Here is an 18,557-nt window from a genome sequence, read left to right as displayed (position 1 = left end):
TCTTTATTGGTGACGGAGGTGGTTTGGAGTCTTTTTTTCCTTTTTTAGAGCAAAATAATAAAACAAAAAGGTTATACAAATTCTTGTCATGATGAAGTGACAATAAGTTGTATTACCTTTTATAAATGATTGAAGTAACTCAAATGATTAAGGTTTTTAAAAATGAAGCCGAATTTTAGGCCCAAATAAGGTGCTACAGATAGATAAGAAGAGCATCTATTAAAACATTCTACCTGTTAACTTTTGGAATTTATGTTTAAGAATTAGTATAATTTATTGGAAGCTGACCATTGACCTATTTTTCAAATATTGTTCAACAGAGATTCAAAAATAAATGAACATTTTGTTTGTTTCTGCAACAACCACTTCTACTTCCAATTCCAGCTTCCCAACATTGACAATTTTTACTGTAGCATTAATTTTTTTCTTAAAGCAAAATGAACAGCTTTCCAACCCTCAATAAACACAAAAAATAGGGCACTCCATTGACTGTACTGACTGAACTATAGGTAGGTTAAAAATAAATAAATAAAATTGGTATAGAACATATGTATGTATACACACAGATATATACCGGTATATGTGCATATGTTCATATTACACACCTGAAATGCTTTCCAGCTGCCTATTAACGTATTGGTTGCTTAGAATGTTTAATAGAGAGAGTGATGCTTACAGCAGGATAATTGTGCTTTTCTTGGATTGCTTGCCAGGATCTGGAATCCTATGACTTAATACTAAATACATACTTCGCACACAACAAAACTGGACTCGGGCACATCACAGTGCACAGAAGTCACCTGTAACATCCAGACACATCTTACTGGGAGTTTCAGATGAAATACACAAGTTTTATATGCCTAGACATAGTCATAAGAGGCCAAAAAATATCACTCACCAACGCAGACTTTCCAACACCTCCTGAACCAAGAACCACTAGTTTATATTCACGCATGGTGCAAGTGTTGAGTCACCGCCTTAATACCTACAAGAAAAAAAAGAATCTGTTACACTGAGCTGCATATGGCACAAGTTTGGCTTATCATTTTTATCTTCTATTAGTACAGAATACAGAGTGTTCAATTTTTCTATGTGATAGGCGGTCTGAAAAGTATGTTGGAAGAAGTTTAGCAAATATTGTAGTCACTTATCCACTGCAGGTAATATATCTAGCACAGTGTCCTGATACAACTATAAAGTCAGTGTCAGTTGATATACCCTTTTTGTGTAACCTTACATGTCTGGAATCATGTCTTACTATTAAAATAAAATGTTACAAATACTGATTTTACCTGGGAAATTTTTCCCAGGAAAAAAACAAGTATCAATAAAAGCAGCACCATAAAAACAGCAGCAACATAGCATCTGTAAAGAAAATCATTTTAACCCAGTGCTAAGAGATGTTAAGAGGAATGGTGCCAGACAGATCTTTCTGAGGGGGGAATTCTAAAGATGGGATACCCTGACCCCCCCCAAAAAAGTCGTACACCCAGTTGCCACCAGACAAAACACCAAAGTCAAGGACACACTGACAGGCCTCTAAAGGTGATGTTAATGTACAGGCAATTAACATATAGGAACTAGCCATTCTTCAGAATGTTTGAGTGACATGGCAAAGAATTTGGCATGCTTCACATGGCTTCCTCCACTAAAGCAGCTGGCCAGGTTTAGGGTGCAGAAAAGTCCAAAAAAAGGGTGGGGGGGATAGGCCACCACAATAATAGGGGTAGGGTGGGGGAGGTGAGGTGTAGTGGCCTAAATTTGAAAGCTAAAGGGAAGGATCCTACAGGAGTTGGGAAGGCGAGAAAAGAAGGGGCTATACCGTATATTGTCAATATATTGTCCAAAACCAATTTGAAGTCCATATCATGATATTAGTTTCATAATTTTTGACCTGGCAATATATTGAGAATCAATGATGTGTATTTGTGCTATGCAAAAATCACAATGTGGAGAAACTGTGAAGCCAGCAGAGAGAGAAAGCATGCAGGTCCTTTTTCAGTAGATACTGAGGGAGAAGTTTCCCCAAAGTCCTGCCCGCCTCGATTGCTTGCTCACTCTTTCTCATTGCAGCAGACAGAGGAGAGGAGGAAGCCCAGCAACAGCAAGCCAGTAAGGGTAGATGCAGCCCATGGAGGAGGCAGCAGTGACTTTACTCTAGAGTCATGCGGGGAGTCATTTCTACTCCCGCACCCTCAGCGCCAGTCAGCTGACCCATGCTGTGGCGCAAGCGGTGACAGTTCACTTGGGAGGCAGGAGGCAATTTTAAGTTCAAGTCTCAGTCACATACATATGACAGGACTTCAGAAATTGCTCACACACAGACCATTCCCTATCGTGGAACGTGTCTAATGCCTAGCTTCGAACACTGCAGCGGACATCTTGGCTTTTCATTACCAAAAGGCTACACTCAAGTCAGCCAAGCATAGGAAGTCTAGCAGCAGCAGGAGCTACAACAACAACAGAACAGCTGAGGGTGGCATTAGGGGGTTAGGGGGAAAAAAAACTTAATTACTACCTACTAAATCAGGACCCATATACCTACTGAGCTGAAAATAGCCAAATGCAAAGTTGAAGTTCCGTTCTACCTTATTAGATTTGCAAAACCAAGTATATATACAAGTATATAACAAGAGTTATGCAAACAAAACTGATGTGTGTGCATATGAGAAATATCCATATCTAATGCTTCAGACTAGGTCAATAGTATCATAAGTTCACCAGTTCCACCAACTGAATTGCACAACATACACTGCCCTAGCTTCAAATGCAACTGAAAGCACCCAAGGAGCATGTGACAGAAGAGTGTGTGGGAAACTGATTGACAGCAGAGGCACAGAATGGAAAGTTGGATGGAGTTAAAGCAGGGTAGGGGAAAACTTTTTTGCCTCTGGGGACCAGATTCTTATCAGGATTGGCTTTGTGTGCCAAAGTTGATAGGTGGGCACCAACCTATCAATGATATGATGTCATTATGCACCACAATGGTTTTGCAAGTCTTTCCATGCCTCACATTTAAACCCAATACCAGAGTTTCCTGGATTAATGCTGCAAAGCAGCTTTTGAAACAGCCTCCATGCCTTCCTGTGATGTGCACCCACCAGCTACACGCCTCTCAGTGATGGAACTCTGAGCAGGGCTTCCAGCGATAACCACTGAAAACAGGAAGTTATATCTGGAAGATGGTCCTTTAAAAATCCTTGTCCAAAGCAATTTAGTGCTTCGAAAATGTGGGTTACAGCACATGTACCTCATTTGAATACATAAGTATATGAACTAGATAGAAGAAGAGGACTCATCAACATTCTGTTTTCATTACACCACTTAGATTCTTCGCCAAGTGTTCTGACAAGAACAAAAAGTTTATTTGACCTATAGGTCAAAGAAAATATTTTGCATGTGTGCCTAAAAACATGAATGCCACAGTTGCGTAATTCTGTGTCTATACATTCTTGAATCAAGTGAAACTTCAGTCTTGAGAACAAAAGTGCTCTCATCACTAAGTAGCCTTTTCATCCACATCCATTATCTACTGGGCAACATACTTTCTCTCCTTGCTTTGTGATCTCTTCACTACAAAAGTACAAAGCAATAGGAATGTGCTTAGGTTACATAGAACACTGGGGTGGGGGGGGGGAAGAGACTGGTGAAGCTGTCAGGGAGAATGTAGTCCAATCTTGCTCAGCACACTGAATTTAGCTTTGGGCTTCACGCAGAAGAGTCTGTACAGGGTAAAAGTTATTCATGAGGTTTGAAAGATAATACAGTTCCAGAATGGTTCTCACAAAAGTGAAATTTAACTGATAGTTAAAATTTGCTTGTGTGATCCCAGAAACAGGAATATTTTGGAGCAGCTTACAACAGTTAAAAAAGATCTGACAGTTAACAAATCATTAAGTCATTGTCAAACATGTGTTTTATACATGAAACCATTTTTGGAAATAACTTATAACCCAACTTCCTTTCTAAGAAAAGCTAAACTAGACCAAAGTGACAGATTAGCAATAATTAGGCCTTCCTGTTGTGCAAGTTCCACCGAAGTCGTGAAAGACATCACATTATTTACGACGACCTTAGCAGAACAATTTGAGCATTCATCCTAGTAAAATTGAAAGCAGCACAGACCTTGGTTTTTGAAAAAAGTGGATCGTTTGCTAATATGGGTCTTTTTTACTAGACAAAGTGAGCAGGCTTAGTATTATCTGCTGAAACAAATAAGTTCTAACTCCTAGATGCAGCAAGCTACATCATTTAATTGCCACTTCCAGCTTGTGATATTGATTCCCTGCTGTGCAAAAAAGCCTTTGTGTTGGATTCCCTTGATGTGAATGGCCTTTATTGACATTAGATGATGCTCTGTCCAATTCAGGAACTCTGATGCTATCCTGTTGTGACTGAAGTATTTTGTTCTTTTACGCAGAACAATCAGATTTCACATTACTACCAAGCACTAGGAACGCCCCCCTTCAACCATGAGCTAATGAGCTTTTCCAGAAAACATGCTCCCTCTTCTTCATTTGATTATTTATATTGGTCCAATAGTAAGTGTGTGTCTGCCAGCTATCTAGACTAACCCTTGAACAAGAAGGCCCAGAAACCACTGCTGTGTTTAGTAAACAGCACATACATTCAAAAAACTTTTGTTTCAGAACTAGCTTATGGATAAGTTTATTTACTGGGCTACATCAAAGTTTACTTCATGTAGACTATCACATAGTGCACTATTTTTAGCCACCTCTACTCAGATAACATTTTGCTTTGTGTCAACTTTAGAGAGAAAGCAACCATAAAGCAATTGCATAACAATACCACACAGAGCATATTAGTTAAGTTTTAAGGTGTTCATGGAAATTCATTTTAATTTCCAACAAAAACAATCCTATAAAATAATTACATAAACCACTGATCATACCGCATGACACCCATATTTAATTTTTTGAGGGACACATATATCATTTTAAGTCTCTGGGATATCAATTATTGTCCATTTTTGAGACAAATAGTGCAATACAGAAGTCAACTGGCATGTTTTTATGAACACTATCAGTGATGTTTCTTGCACATTTCCTGGATGAGGTTTTCAAAAGCATCAAAGCAAATATAGTCATTCAAAAATTAGTATTAATTAATTAATTACCTTCCAATAACAGAAGCATCATTAATACAGATGTTCACAGTCAGAAGTAGAAGTTGAACTATATGGGTCAACAAAATTTAGCTGACTATGTAGCCAGCCAAAATTTATTCTCACTATAACCCTGTGGGAGTTCTGCTGGTGTAAAATCCTTTTGCGCTATTTTGAGTAATTCCCTTCTCCCCCTAAAGCCCTGTACAATATACATCCCATTGTTCAGGGCTCCCTGATCCAAACCCTCTGGACAGAGTTTTGGGGGGCCAAGGGGCTTCAGGGGAAGGAAGGGAAGATTAGATCTTTACACCACAGATAAATATGCTACTGACTCTGGGGCCTGCACTCTTCCACTAGGGCCTCCCCAAGTTCCTGGAGATTGTTTCCCAATCCCACCCCCCAGCAGCGAGAGAAGGTGAAGAGAAAGATCAGTTGCACAACCTGATATCCACTCATGCAGTCTCTAGGTACAACCCTTAAAGCAGAGCTATGCAATAAATATGACCCTAAGTGTGCATTGTTCCACCAAAATATGTCACCTGAAGAGGGCAAGCATCTGATAACTCAGTTGGTTAGAATGTGGTGCTGGTAATGCCAAGGTGACAGGTCTGATCCCCCATAAGGGACAGCTGCACAGTCCTGTATTGCAGGGGGCTGGACTAGATGATCCTCAGGGTCCCTTCCAACTCTAGGATTTTACTATCTATGATTAAAAATCCAGAATTTTTAATTCAAAAACTTTATACCCATGTTGCAACATCTACTCTAGGTGTTGTCTCCACCAATTTCAGAGCATCCAATAACTGTTCGATCACTCGGTCCTATATTGACTTCAAAACTGTGAAATCTTCAATGTGGCATTCCTCAGGGTTCAATTTTATTCCCAATGCTGTTTAACGTCTACATGAAACCAGTGAGTGAGGTTATTCAGTTTTGGAGTAAATTGTCAGCAATATGCTGATTATTACACACAGCTCTACTTCTCTTTTACATCTGTAGGTGTGACAGTGGATGTACCGGCCCATTGTGTTGCTTCAGTAACAAAGACAAACCAATTACAGTGAAAGGAAGAGGTCACTGCCTAGTAGCCCTCCTGGATTATCAGGTGAATTTAAGAACAGGAGTTAACAGGATGACACAAAGCAGTTCCATATAGGGCAACCCATTTAAACTCCTCAGCTGGAGAAGCCCTCCTTATAAAGGAAAATCACTCCATGCATATTTGCATATAAAATAAGCTGCATGTATATGATGAACTATGTAGATTGATTTATAGAGTTCAGCAGCTCTTAAATTCACACAGAAATAATCATGCTTGCCCTGCATACTAGCCTCGGCCCAGTATACTTGAAGGAGCATCTCCACCCCACCCCCCATCGTTCAGCCCAGACTCTGAGGTCCAGCGCCAAGGGCCTTCTGGCGGTTCCTTCACTGCAAGAAGGAAAGTTACAGGGAACCAGGTGCCCGTCCTGTGGAATGCCCTCCTATCAGATATCAAGGAAATCAACAACTATCTGACTGTTAGAAAACATCTGAAGGCAGCCCTGTTTAGGGAAGTTTTTAATGACTGATGTTTTAATGTATTTTGAATATTTTGTTGGAAGCTGCCAAGAGTGGCTGGGGAAACGCAGCCAGATGGGCAGGGTATAAATTATTATTAATATTATTATTATTGCCATAGAACTCAATACTACCCAACTACCTTGTTTATTTCTACTATCCTTCAACTATTTTAGTCTCCCTCCCACCTAATCTACACCCTTCAATCAAGTCTTTCTGCTCCCAACATTCCAGTTTCTTTAAATATTATGTCCTGTGTTGTCCTCCTACCTTCAACACATTGCCCCTACAAGTTATGTGTAAAATCACTCTGCAATAATAAGAACTCTGCTCATGCTCTTATGTACAAGCAATCATTTCCCCACAAAGTTATGCTCTCTTCATTAGACTTTCTGTAACTCCTATTGCTGGATACTAAGTTTTTCTCATTTCCTTGGGATAGGCTATCAGTAGTCAACAACCATTTAAGACAAAAGAAAACGCCTCCACCCTGTGTGAGTTATCCATTCTTAATTTTAAAAGCCTGATAAAGGTAGTGGTGAGAACCAAAGTGTGTTCTCAGTAACCACCACTTTTGAGGGCAGACACTTCTTACACACCATTCTGATTCACAAACCGGTCAAATATATTTAATTATGAAAGCTGAGTAAGTCCTGCAAATTTGCACATTTATTTGAGCTATGGAATTTGTCTCTGGGAAGTCTGTTCTTTGATGAACAAAGAGGCAAGACTTTGAAAACTTAAAGAGTTTGAAATCTGCGCTACAATTGCTGTTCAAAAATTTTAAGAAACACCAACATAAGAAAGCCTGCACATGCACTGTTGACCTTATAAGGTACTCACCCTGTCTACTGCCCCAATCAAGCCCATGTCCACAAATGTTCACAAGACAATTCACCATCACCTAAGAATCATTAGTATGTTTGCATGGGTCTTGCTAAGTACTTCATGCTAAAGTCTGCATGGCATGCTCCCACAAATGCATTTTTTCCCAGAAAAGTTTCACCGACGCCCATGGTGCCAATATGTTAAGGGGAAATAAAACCAAAATAATATCAAAGAAAAGTCTTGCGGGAAATTTCTTACAGCTGATAACACAGAGGAGTCAAAGTTAGGTTTTACTATTAGTAATCTATCTTAGAAGAGGTTCTCCTTTACCCTGAATTTTCTGACTCTGGAAACCAGTTTGATCAATTCTGAGACCTGTGAAAGATCTCTAAATTCTTGTTGCACTGCTGGCACCAATAACATCTTTAAACAGAACACACAACTCAATAGCATCTTTACAGTGCACTGCACCTTGGTCATACATTTACATAGACTGCTCAAGAGCAACTTACATACCACCCAATGGATTGGGTGGTTTACTTTGAATTAGAATATTTGCAAAGAATGGCAAAAATGTGGAGGCAATGAACTCCACATTAATGTCAAAGAGGAAATGGGGGAAACTGCATTAAGAGGATGAATAAGGGGGAAATGTAAACTGCCATGTAAACTCATGGTTGGCTTGAAAACCACGTTGGAATGATAGGACATAAAATTTGACAAATATAATTAAGACTTGGTAAGCTGACCACCTTTTTTCTTGATATTAATGTTCCATTAGCCAAGACTGGCACAGTTTAGTTGTTGCAAGAATAAAAACCAGAGAACTATTTAATTAATCATTCACATTTATAGAGTCCTTACTCAATATTATAGTTATAATTCATTATAATGTTATGGTTAACAATGAAATTAATTTGATTTTGTAATTAACCAAAGTATTAAGTAGCATCTTTGTAGATGTATCTACTTTCTTCTTATAAAGTTAATGTTTTAAAAAAATTCTGACCAGTCATTTGAAAACTTTTTCTATTGGTCCAGCAATAAAGAAAGAAAACTTTAAAAAGGCCAAAACCTTCTGATTATGATGTATGGAAAGGTCCTCCTTTCTTTTAGATGTGGCTTCCTTTGAACAGCTACATGCAGCCTTCTGTCAGTTTACTGATTTCTGACAAGGAAGAAAACTCCACTGTTCTCTGACTGCAGACTCACCAAGACTTTAGAAGTCTGCTATCTTAATAAACTTCCGCTAGTTTTATAAATTAGAACTGTTTTAAGTATTCTGTATCACACACAGAGATTATTGGAGGTTTCAATAAACGTTTTCACTTGTAAACTGTAAATACATTTATTTAGGCAGCAATAATTATCAATTCATGGCAGCATGAACACGCTTCTTCATAATTATTTTTACTACCTAACTTTGTTCAATGCATGCTACCTAAACAACCGCCTAACTGCCATTTCTATCACATTAATCAAAGTACAGACATACCTTGGGTTGAATATGCTTCATGTTGAGCGCATTTGAGTTGCCCTCCGCGGCAACCCAGAAGTAACGGAGCACGTTACTTCCGGGTTTCACTGCTCACGCGTGTGCACACTCAAAATGATGTCACGCGCATGCGCAGAAGCGGCGAAAAGTGACGCATGTGTGTGCAGACGTGCCATCACTAGCTATGTTTGTTTCTGGATGCGAACGGGGCTCCGGAATGGATCCCGTTCGTATCCAGAGATACCAGTGTACTTAAGATGCCTTACTGCCACCAAAAAGCCTTTTTTTTTAGGAAAGCTGATTTCTCTTAAGCTGAATTTTCAAGAGTTCACCATCTGAAAACAATATTTGGAACCACTAGCTAAGCACAGCCACTATTATATAAACTATTCATCACTTTGTCTCCAACATAGGCACCAACACCATCTCTTCAACTTATCAATTGTCAGGAGTTATTCGATACCATTTAGATTACAGTATTTTTTTCTATCTTCCATGTTTTAGAATTAAAAATGCAACTTGAAACTGCTTCAATACCAGGCAGCCAAACACAACTTCTATGAATGTGCATATATGTGTAAAGGCGGCAAATGTATGGGAGACCTTTCTCTGCGTAGAGACCAAGTGCTGAAATGAACTGGTGTTAAGGCACAAACTAGATAGGGATGGCCATATTTGTTTATTCAAGTGTCTACCTTTTTTTTTTTTACTTTTCTCTAGGCCAACTCACTTTCAATATTGAAGTTCAGCTGGGAGAACACTGACCACTCATGGACGGGGAGGAGGATTCAGCTTCCCTTAACCACTTGCCTCTTTCAATGCGAAAATTAGCCACCACTGCCAACTTTATATGTAAACAGGGAATACATGTGAATAAAAATAGGCAACTGCCCTCACATGCAGTTTGGTCCTATTGCATTTAATTGATTCTGAAGCCCAAATGATAGTTATATTTCAATGTCTTGCACAACTGGTCCTTTATGTAATTTCATGTTCTTCACCTTGTTTTACAAAACTCCAGTTCAAGTCATTTCTTAAGCTTGTTTCTTCTTGTTTGTTTTCTAATCATTCTTTGGATATCACATCACATGTGCGAATACAACTACTGTATACAAAAATTGTCAAGATACTGAAACATGTAGCAATTACTTTCATTTTGAGGCAGGTAAATCCTTTTACTCTACTAATAGTCAAACCTCTTCTTATGTCTGCCTCCAATTGCATCCATTTTGCCCAATGTCCGTGGCAAACCCGGAAGTAACTGGTGGGTTTGCTGCCGTTCGCGCCTGTGCAGGAACAGCGATTGCCGTTCACACATGCGCACACAACGGTGGCTTTCTCAGCGACCCGTTTCGACCTCTGGAATGGATTACAGTTGCAGTTAGAGGTTCCACTGTACCTGATCAAAGCAAGGAATGTGTACTGATGGCAATGGGTTTCAACTGGCTAAACTAGTCTGCAAACTCCCACACCTAGTTCAACACTAAACTAAAGCAGTACATGTTCTGCTCCTAGAAGTCCACCAATAAAGCTTCATACATCTAGATGACATACAAGATGTATGGCTTCAATTCTAATATTTTTCTCTGTGACTTGAAGGAACTTCCATTCACAGAAGTTCAGCACACAGAACGAGTCCTTCCAAGAGTAATTGTACTTTCTTTCCATGAATAGAACTCCTGTTAACAGAGTAAGAGCTTAAGATGCAAGTCTATGTTTACAACTAAATATTAATTTTGAAGATTAACTAGTATTGCGCAAAGTCTGCTATTTTATTTGGAAGAATAAAACAAATTTCCTGTATTGGAATATTTGCTGGATATGAGGATTCAAATATTTTCTCAAGGAAAAATGGAGAATACTGGAACTTACGGAATCCCAAGTATTTATAGAAAATCAGTATTCAAATCAACGTAACTGAAGAAAATTGGTGAAAAAATATTTCACAAGCCACTATACTAGCCATTCTAAACCCATGACACATCAATATATTTTTGGGGGGAGGGGGAGGTTATCAAGGAAAAATAGAATTCACATTAGCATTTCAACTGCTATAGTTGGTGAAGTTGTTCATTGCACTCTTATACTTAAATTGTGATTTAAAGTTGTGTCCTACCAAATTCTTATGGCTCAGGAAGCATTATTGTTCACATTTACAACAATACTCTGCTGGCTTAACTGAAAGTAACAAAAGTAAAGCCGAAACAGAATGGTCTTCCGCTGCTTCTGATAAACTTCCAGGTGTTGTTTGGTAAGTCCTTAAGGGAAAGAAGTTTCCATATTTTTGGAGTAGTCAAAAAATTATCTATATATCTTTGCCACTCAAAAAAGAAGAGCAGGGCTGCTCTTGATAGAACAGGCTCTTGTTTGGATAAAGGGAATGAGAAAGTATTTGATTATAAAACTATTAAGGGCTTTATAGAACAAAAGTATCATAAAGAAGTATGCCCAGAAAGGTGCAAAAAGCCAGTGCATGAGATTTATGCCACTGACACATCCCATTGAGAGATAAATTTCCAAAGCCTCACCATTCTGAACAAGTTGAAGAATTCTAAACTAATCTTCATCTAATCTTCATTTATAATCTTGCCAAGAAGCAACTATAGTATTCAAACTACAGAAGTATCAAAGCCTGAAATATTAGATTTAATGTCCGAGGAAGATAAAATTGGTGAAAAACATTTCCAGGCACACCTGTATCCTTTCTGAACATGGTGCTAGTTTCAAGAGCACCTCAAGGCCACTCTCCACCTCCAATGAAATAATGGGGTTTGACAATCATTTTAGTCTCATTTGGATTTAGTTTCTTAGACAGGAAGTTACTCTCAGATACTGATATAGGACACATCAACTAGAAACTGTACAGCCATTCAGCACAGCACAAGAAAGTGAAGAGAGTCTGTGCGTTAGGCAGAGATGCCACTAAAACCCAGAATACTTAAGAAACATGGCCACCTCCTGTGGCATATTGGGTCAAGTGTATCTGGTTATTAACCAAAAGGTTAGTGCTTGGAGCCCACTCAGAGACAGCTATGGGTAGGAATCCAACATTGCAGGTGTTGGACTAGATGACCCTTGGGGTGCCTTCTCACTCTACAATTCTATGATTTATTAGAAAGAGGTGGTGGGTAGCACTGACTTCCATTTTGTGAAGTTAACTTCACTGTGCCAAGCTGGAACTGCTCTAGTTCCTCTTAACCTGACGCCTCAAGCCTATTTTAATGAAAATTAACACCCACTGACTTTAGTGCAGTTGCACTGCATTGAAGTCCAAGACATCAGATATCTCATACTTGCTAGAAATACCACAAAGGGGGGGGGTAGTAGTACAGTACAGGGTGGATCCCCACACCCACCCTCAATTCCGCTCTCCAATTTGTCTGGCTTTCTGTAACGGGGGCAGATCTGCAATCAATGCAGCACTCCCCCGTCAACTCTTTCCGAGCGGTCCCCCCTCCCCCCCTAATATATATATGCAAATGTGAGTTCAGCAGAACAGGGCCCGGATCTCAATTCAGATTCGGCCCGATTTGACGCCGAATCTCCCTTATGCGGAGTCTGAACCCGCGTTCAAATGCCGCTCGTTCTTTTCTTCTTCTTTTTTTAGGGGGATGCGAACAGATTCTGGCAAGAGGCTGGAAAGCGGAAGAGGCCTATCTCCGCCTGGGAAACGGCCGCCCTGCTTCCCCGCTGGGGCGGAGAATGGAAACAGTGAGCCGCTTCGACCCAGCCGGACTAGGCGGGGCGGCGGCTTCCAGCAGAGGCCGACGCCACGGGAGTCCGGCGGAGTTTCATCCCGGCTACAAGCAGGGCGGGTGGGGGGGTGGTTGTTGCTGCTGCCGCCGCCCTCTCCTCCTTACCGGCAGGTCCCAACTGCGGGCGGCCTGGCCAAAGGGGCTCCAACTTTCCCCTTCCGCTCTAACTTCTCCTGGGGAGGCGGCCATAAGGAAGCGACGGGGTGGGGGGGGAGGGAAGAGAGAGCTGAGGCAAGAGGAGCCCGGCTTCCCCCCACCCCCCTTACCGAGGAGGGGAGCGGCCGGGCTCGGTTCCGCCTCCGCCATGTTCTCTCTGAGGAACCTTGTCCCGCCTGCAGAGCGGAGCCGCCGCCGCTCTCCCCCCCCCCACATCCCGGCTCGCCCTCGCCGCCGCCCCCCACCCCCACCCCGCTTGTGTCAGGCACTAACCGCCAACCGCCAACGTCCCCTCACGCGTTCGGCGCCGGGCCCCCTTCCCCCTCGTCGTCGTCGTCCTCCCCACCCAGCCGTCACTCCCGTGGCCGCCGCCGCCGCCGCCTCTTACCTACCGGACGGCGCTGCCGCTCCGCGCGTCCGTCGCCGCCTCCCTGGCCGAGCCCTCGGAGTCCTCCCCGCCCGTGCGCGCGCACACACACCCGCGCGCGCGCAGAGACTCCCTCCCTCCCTCCTCGCTGCTCTTGCCTGGGCGAGGCTTGGAGCCGCCGCCGCCGCCGTGACGCTGCACGCCTGAGCCTCACTCTGGCTGCTTCCCCTTCTTTGCTCGGTCCGGTGGTGATGAGGGAAGGGAGAGGAGGGGGGAATGACCTCTCTGCTCCGCACCCAGCGCGCACGCGCGGCCGGCCGGCTCAGTCCTGAAGACACTGCAGCCTTCTTTCCCCCCCCCCCCGCACCGCCTTACTTCCTTTCTCTTCTCCGCCTCTCCTCTCCCTCCGCCCCACGACACACGCACACACATGCCGCCCCGCAACCTTACGCAGGGCCCCCATCCTGCCGCAGCTCCAGCAAGCAGCCCCCAGAGAGAGAGGGAGAGAGAGAGGGAGAGAGAGAGAGAAGTCGTCGCCTGCAAACGCGTGGAGAAGAAGCGAGCAAGCAGCGCCCCATTGCCAAGCGCTATAGTTAAGGGTGGGGGAGAGAACCTGGTGTGCAAGGGAGAAGTGCGGCTGCAGCGCACGGAAGGGGGAGCAGGTTCGATCGCGCCACGTTCTCGGGCAGCGAAGAGGGGTTCTGTAAGAAGAACGCCGGCATTCTAAACATCCTTATTAGGAAGCCCCATGGAATCCCGTGCGGGGATCAGTTCCGAAGGGACATGTTTAGGACCACCGGATTGTTGCATCTTCAGTGGCCGCTCCATTCGAGACTCTTGCTAAATGATCGCGATGTAGAACGCCGGGCAGTTTTTCATGCTTAGGAAAGCCATGCTCCTTTCGCGTCCCCGCCCAGTTTCCCCTTCTGGGATGACATTCCTCATCTACAGACTCCCCATGAGGCAGCTCTTCACGGAACTGCTGGCAAGAATAGCCCGGTCAGGCATCCATCTCAAAGCCGGTGTGGGAAAAGGACTGCTTTATGTTGTGAAATAATTCTGTGCAGTTCTGAAACGAGTAGGGAGGCACGCCTAACTGGACCACGAATCCAGAATAAGTCATGAAGACTTAACAGCACAGCCCTAAGGATGTTGCTAAATCCTGCTGTGTCCAGTGGGACATACTGCCTGGGAAAGCATGCATAAGATTCCAACTTAAGGTCCCGTTGAAAGCAAAGGGGACTTGGGCTTCAATCCTGTTCACACTTAAAGGGGGGGGGGAGAGCACTGCAGATTTCAGCTGGACTTACTTCTGGGTAGACATGCACAGGAGGTCTCCTTATTCTGCTGGTTTGAATGGGATGTTCCTCACACCACTCACTTTAGGGGGATTGGGAGCACACTGTTGTGCAAAACTGGCAGGAAATTGCAGTGACAGTGACACTCCCAGGAAAGGGAGTGGGTGTGGTGGCGGAGGAAAGGCAGGCAGTTGCTGACATCAAATACAGAAAAGAAGAAAAGCTGCATTTCCCTAAAGCGGCTCTCTTATCTTTCATTGTTTATATATGATATTTTTACAGCCTGATCTTAATCAGTTGGGAAAGCAATGAAATCTACTTATCTGCAAACTTGGTTAGGATAGGGCTACAAATATACTGTACAAACTGATTGACATTTGTCACTAGTTTTATCTTAACCAACTTCTCTGTGGCATAAGATTAATATAATCAACATACTGTATTCAGAAACTGAGACAGGTCCCAAGTTACCCAGAATATATATATATTTAAATGCACCAGATCTGGGGCTGGCGTAAAGCTACACACATGGCCATGAACTGAAGGGACATAAAGGTACAACATCTCTGCTCCTCCTCTATGCTACCCACATCCATATTTTTCTTATTGGCCAGCATGACAGTGTCATACCAGGGCCGCTTATTCATTCATTCCACTTATATCTACCTTCCTTCCATCATGTGACTTCCCTTTTAATTCTCAGCATTTCCCATGGACTTTCAGTAGCCCAAACAATACTATCACCAAAAAAAAAATCTCATTGTAATTTGTGGATTTGAGAGAACACTGGACAGTAAAGGTTCACTCTTATGTACCCTTTCCCAGGAGTATATCATTGCTGTTAGTGGGTCTTCTGAGTAGTCATGTAGGTCACTGTAAGGATTTCCATGGACATCCTAATTCAGTATTTACTCCCTTCAATTAAGACTTCAACTTTTGGCGGGTGTTGATGAACCATTTTGTTTTATTTTTTTGCATTTAATCAGCTAATGATTTTGGGGCGTGGAACATCACTTCTGAGCCTCGAGATGCTGCTTATCTAAGGAACACTGCACCTTTCTCTAGGTGAACACTATATTAGATTAATAATAATAATTTAAATGCAGGACCTCTTTTCATAGCATATGTTAATATCATGGCCTTATACTTGGATCTGATCAGCTGTGATGAACAGCTGTTTTCTCCTGTTTATGTAGTGACAAACGACAATCATTTGATAATTCAAACGTACGTAAGGTAAAGGTAAAGGGACCCCTGACCATTAGGTCCAGTTGTGGCCGACTCTGGGGTTGCAGCGCTCATCTCGCTTTATTGGCCAAGGGAGCCGGCGTACAGCTTCCGGGTCATGTGGCCAGCATGACCAAGCCGCTTCTGGCGAACCAGAGCAGCATACGGAAACGCCGTTTACCTTCCCGCTGGAGCAGTACCTATTTATCTACTTGCACTTTGATGTGCTTTCGAACTGCTAGGTTGGCAGGAGCAGGGAGCGAGCAACGGGAGCTCACCCTGTCGCAGAGATTCGAACTGCCAACCTTCTGATCAGCAAGTCCTAGGCTCTGTGGTTTAACCCACAGCGCCACCTGCATCCCTCTAATACGTACGTAGCCTTACACTAAAAAAATTATAGCAACTACCACATACTCAAAATCACTTGGGTGCAGTGCTGGGCCCACTTAAAGCCAATGAGCTGATCAGTGCTGTAAGCCCCAGTGGTTGCACTAAGGTGTTCTTGATATTGAACTCCCTAGTGTGGCCAATCCCAGTGGGTCTCTGTGTTGGTGCTCATTGGTGCCCTGCTTGCCAAGAGTGTGCTTGAACTTCCGGTTTTTCCTTTGCAGACACATGTCCACACCTGATATCCCATAATGTTGTCAAGCGTGGGGCAGGTGGGCATGGTATGTGATAATTGGCACAATGGCCAAATTAGGATCCCTACTGGGCCTAGTTAGGTTTGTGGACCAGAGATCCCCCTCTGCTGGTTTAAAGGCACAAGACTACTGCCAGAAGAAAGGAGGCTAAGCATATAGCATGAGATTATGATATTGACGTCTGGTGATGCTTGGCTCTTAAAAGGCAGTAGTGATTAAATGTATCCATGTTATGTTATCTTGTGAATGTGCCATCATTTGCTTCAGACACCATTTGTGGTTTATGGACACTCAAGAAATTTAATCTAATGGCTGCTTTTGTTCCCCTCGCCTTACAAATGACAGTGACTATCAATGGCTTTCTAAAGTATTTACACAATTTGATGAAACCACAATAGTTAAATGTCAATATGTGCAGAAGGCTTAATAGGCAAGATGTATTGCCTATTACTTCTCTGTATGAAGTTCACCCATAGACTGTAGAGGACATTTATTTATAACCTAGAGTGGTTTAGCTCATGCCATAGCTCCCCGTGGTACTGATAATGATATAGTAGAAGCTGTTTAATGAAAAGATGCTCCCAAAATCAAGTTTGGGAAGGTGTTTAAAAACAAACAGTTGCTGTATATTCCTGGATTCAGAGAGGAAAGGAAGTTTAATTAAACTGCCCCATCAAGAAGAACTGTAATGATGAAGCATGATTAAAGTGATGTGGCAGAAACTGCAAACAGAACAGGAAGGTGAGTAGGATTGTAGAAATGTACTTTTAAAGATTGCTTGCCTAAGACAGTCTATTTATTGCACTGTTTAGATGGCTCAGTACTGCTATTCTGAAAATTAAAAGTGAAAAATTAGATTTAGTTTGGGAACTGGGGGTGTTTTAAAAAATATTTTCCCCCATGGTATTGTAAAGCATTGTATTCTCTGTACGCACTTCTTGGAGCCTCAGTATATTAGATTTCTTTCTTTCTTTCTTTCTTTTGTTGTTGTTTAGACGTTTAGTCGTGTCCGACTCTTCGTGACCCCATGGACCAGAGCTCGCCAGGCACTTCTGTCCTCCACTGCCTCCCGCAGTTTGATCAAACTCATGTTTGTAGCTTCAAGAACACCATCCAACCATCTCATTCTCTGTCGTCCCCTTCTCCTTGTGCCCTCCATCTTTCCCAACATCAGGGTCTTTTCCAGGGAGTCTTCTCTTCTCATGAGGTGGCCAAAGTATTGGAGCCTCAGCTTCACGATCTGTCCTTCCAGTGAGCGCTCAGGGCTGATTTCCTTCAGAATGGAGAGGTTTGATCTTCTTGCAGTCCATGGGACTCTCAAGAGTCTCCTCCAGCACCATAATTCAAAAGCATCAATTCTTCGGCGATCAGCCTTCTTTATGGTCCAGCTCTCACTTCCATACATCACTACTGGGAAAACCATGGCTTTTACTATACGGACCTTTGTTGGCAAGGTGATGTCTCTGCTTTTTAAGATGTTGTCTAGGTTTGCCATCGCCTTTCTCCCAAGGAGCAGGCGTCTTTTAATTTCGTGACTGCTGTCACCATCTGCACTGATCATGGAGCCCAAGAAGGTAAAATCTCTCACTGCCTCCATTTCTTCCCCTTCTATTTGTCAGGAGGTGATGGACCCAGTGGCCATGATCTTCGTTTTTTTGATGTTGAGCTTCAGACCATATTTTGCGCTCTCCTCTTTCACCCTCATTAAAAGGTTCTTTAATTCCTCTTCACTTTCTGCCATCAAGGTTGTGTCATCTGCATATCTTTCTTTCTTTACTGGTTTAGAAAATATATTGAAACATGTTAAATTGTGGGTGAACATATCAGACGACACAGCGATTCTGCAAACAGCTCTTGTTTATTCACAGATCAGAACAGAACTGAACTGAAGGGTTCAGCCAGCCTGCTTATATAGAGCTCCAGTACAATGTAACTGTAACAACTTTCTGTAACTATCCAATCACTGAACGTCACTTTCGATCCCTTATTTGCATATGTGGACCTGAACTACCTACGGTATTCCCCTGCTGGCCCAGGGTGAGAACTTCAGTACATAACAAAACAGAAGTCAAAAAGTGGAACAAAGAGAAAGAAAATGGAAG

General features: G+C 42.6%; 1 protein-coding gene and 1 long non-coding RNA gene across 8 annotated transcripts in view; one reads left to right on the top strand and one right to left on the bottom strand.

The window, feature by feature from the left end:
- RAP1B (RAP1B, member of RAS oncogene family) overlaps positions 1 to 14,623 on the bottom strand; it is a 24,391-nt gene extending 9,768 nt beyond the window's left edge. The window contains exons 1-2 of one of the 7 annotated variants that reach the window (XM_082239898.1): positions 14,600 to 14,623; positions 899 to 985 (exon numbers count right to left, since the gene is read on the bottom strand). In XM_082239898.1, coding sequence (XP_082096024.1) covers positions 899 to 955 — 57 coding nt within the window. In that variant the 5' untranslated portion in view covers positions 956 to 985; positions 14,600 to 14,623. Of the gene's footprint in view, positions 1 to 898; positions 986 to 12,871; positions 12,962 to 13,032; positions 13,122 to 13,195; positions 13,217 to 13,310; positions 13,419 to 13,447; positions 13,580 to 14,599 lie in introns of those variants that run through there. The other 6 variants (XM_082239897.1, XM_082239893.1, XM_082239894.1 and 3 more) reach the window with 6 other exon arrangements.
- Positions 13,741 to 18,557, top strand: LOC309541757. Its single transcript, XR_014223893.1, has 5 exons — positions 13,741 to 14,311; positions 15,574 to 15,652; positions 17,098 to 17,196; positions 18,241 to 18,257; positions 18,521 to 18,557. It is a non-coding gene; the product is annotated as an uncharacterized lncRNA (long non-coding RNA).

The sequence above is a fragment of the Podarcis vaucheri genome (genome assembly GCF_965113315.1).
Source record: "Podarcis vaucheri genome assembly, chromosome: 10".
Classification (NCBI taxonomy): Eukaryota; Metazoa; Chordata; class Lepidosauria; order Squamata; family Lacertidae; genus Podarcis; species Podarcis vaucheri.
This window is presented reverse-complemented; position numbering and strand designations above follow the sequence as displayed.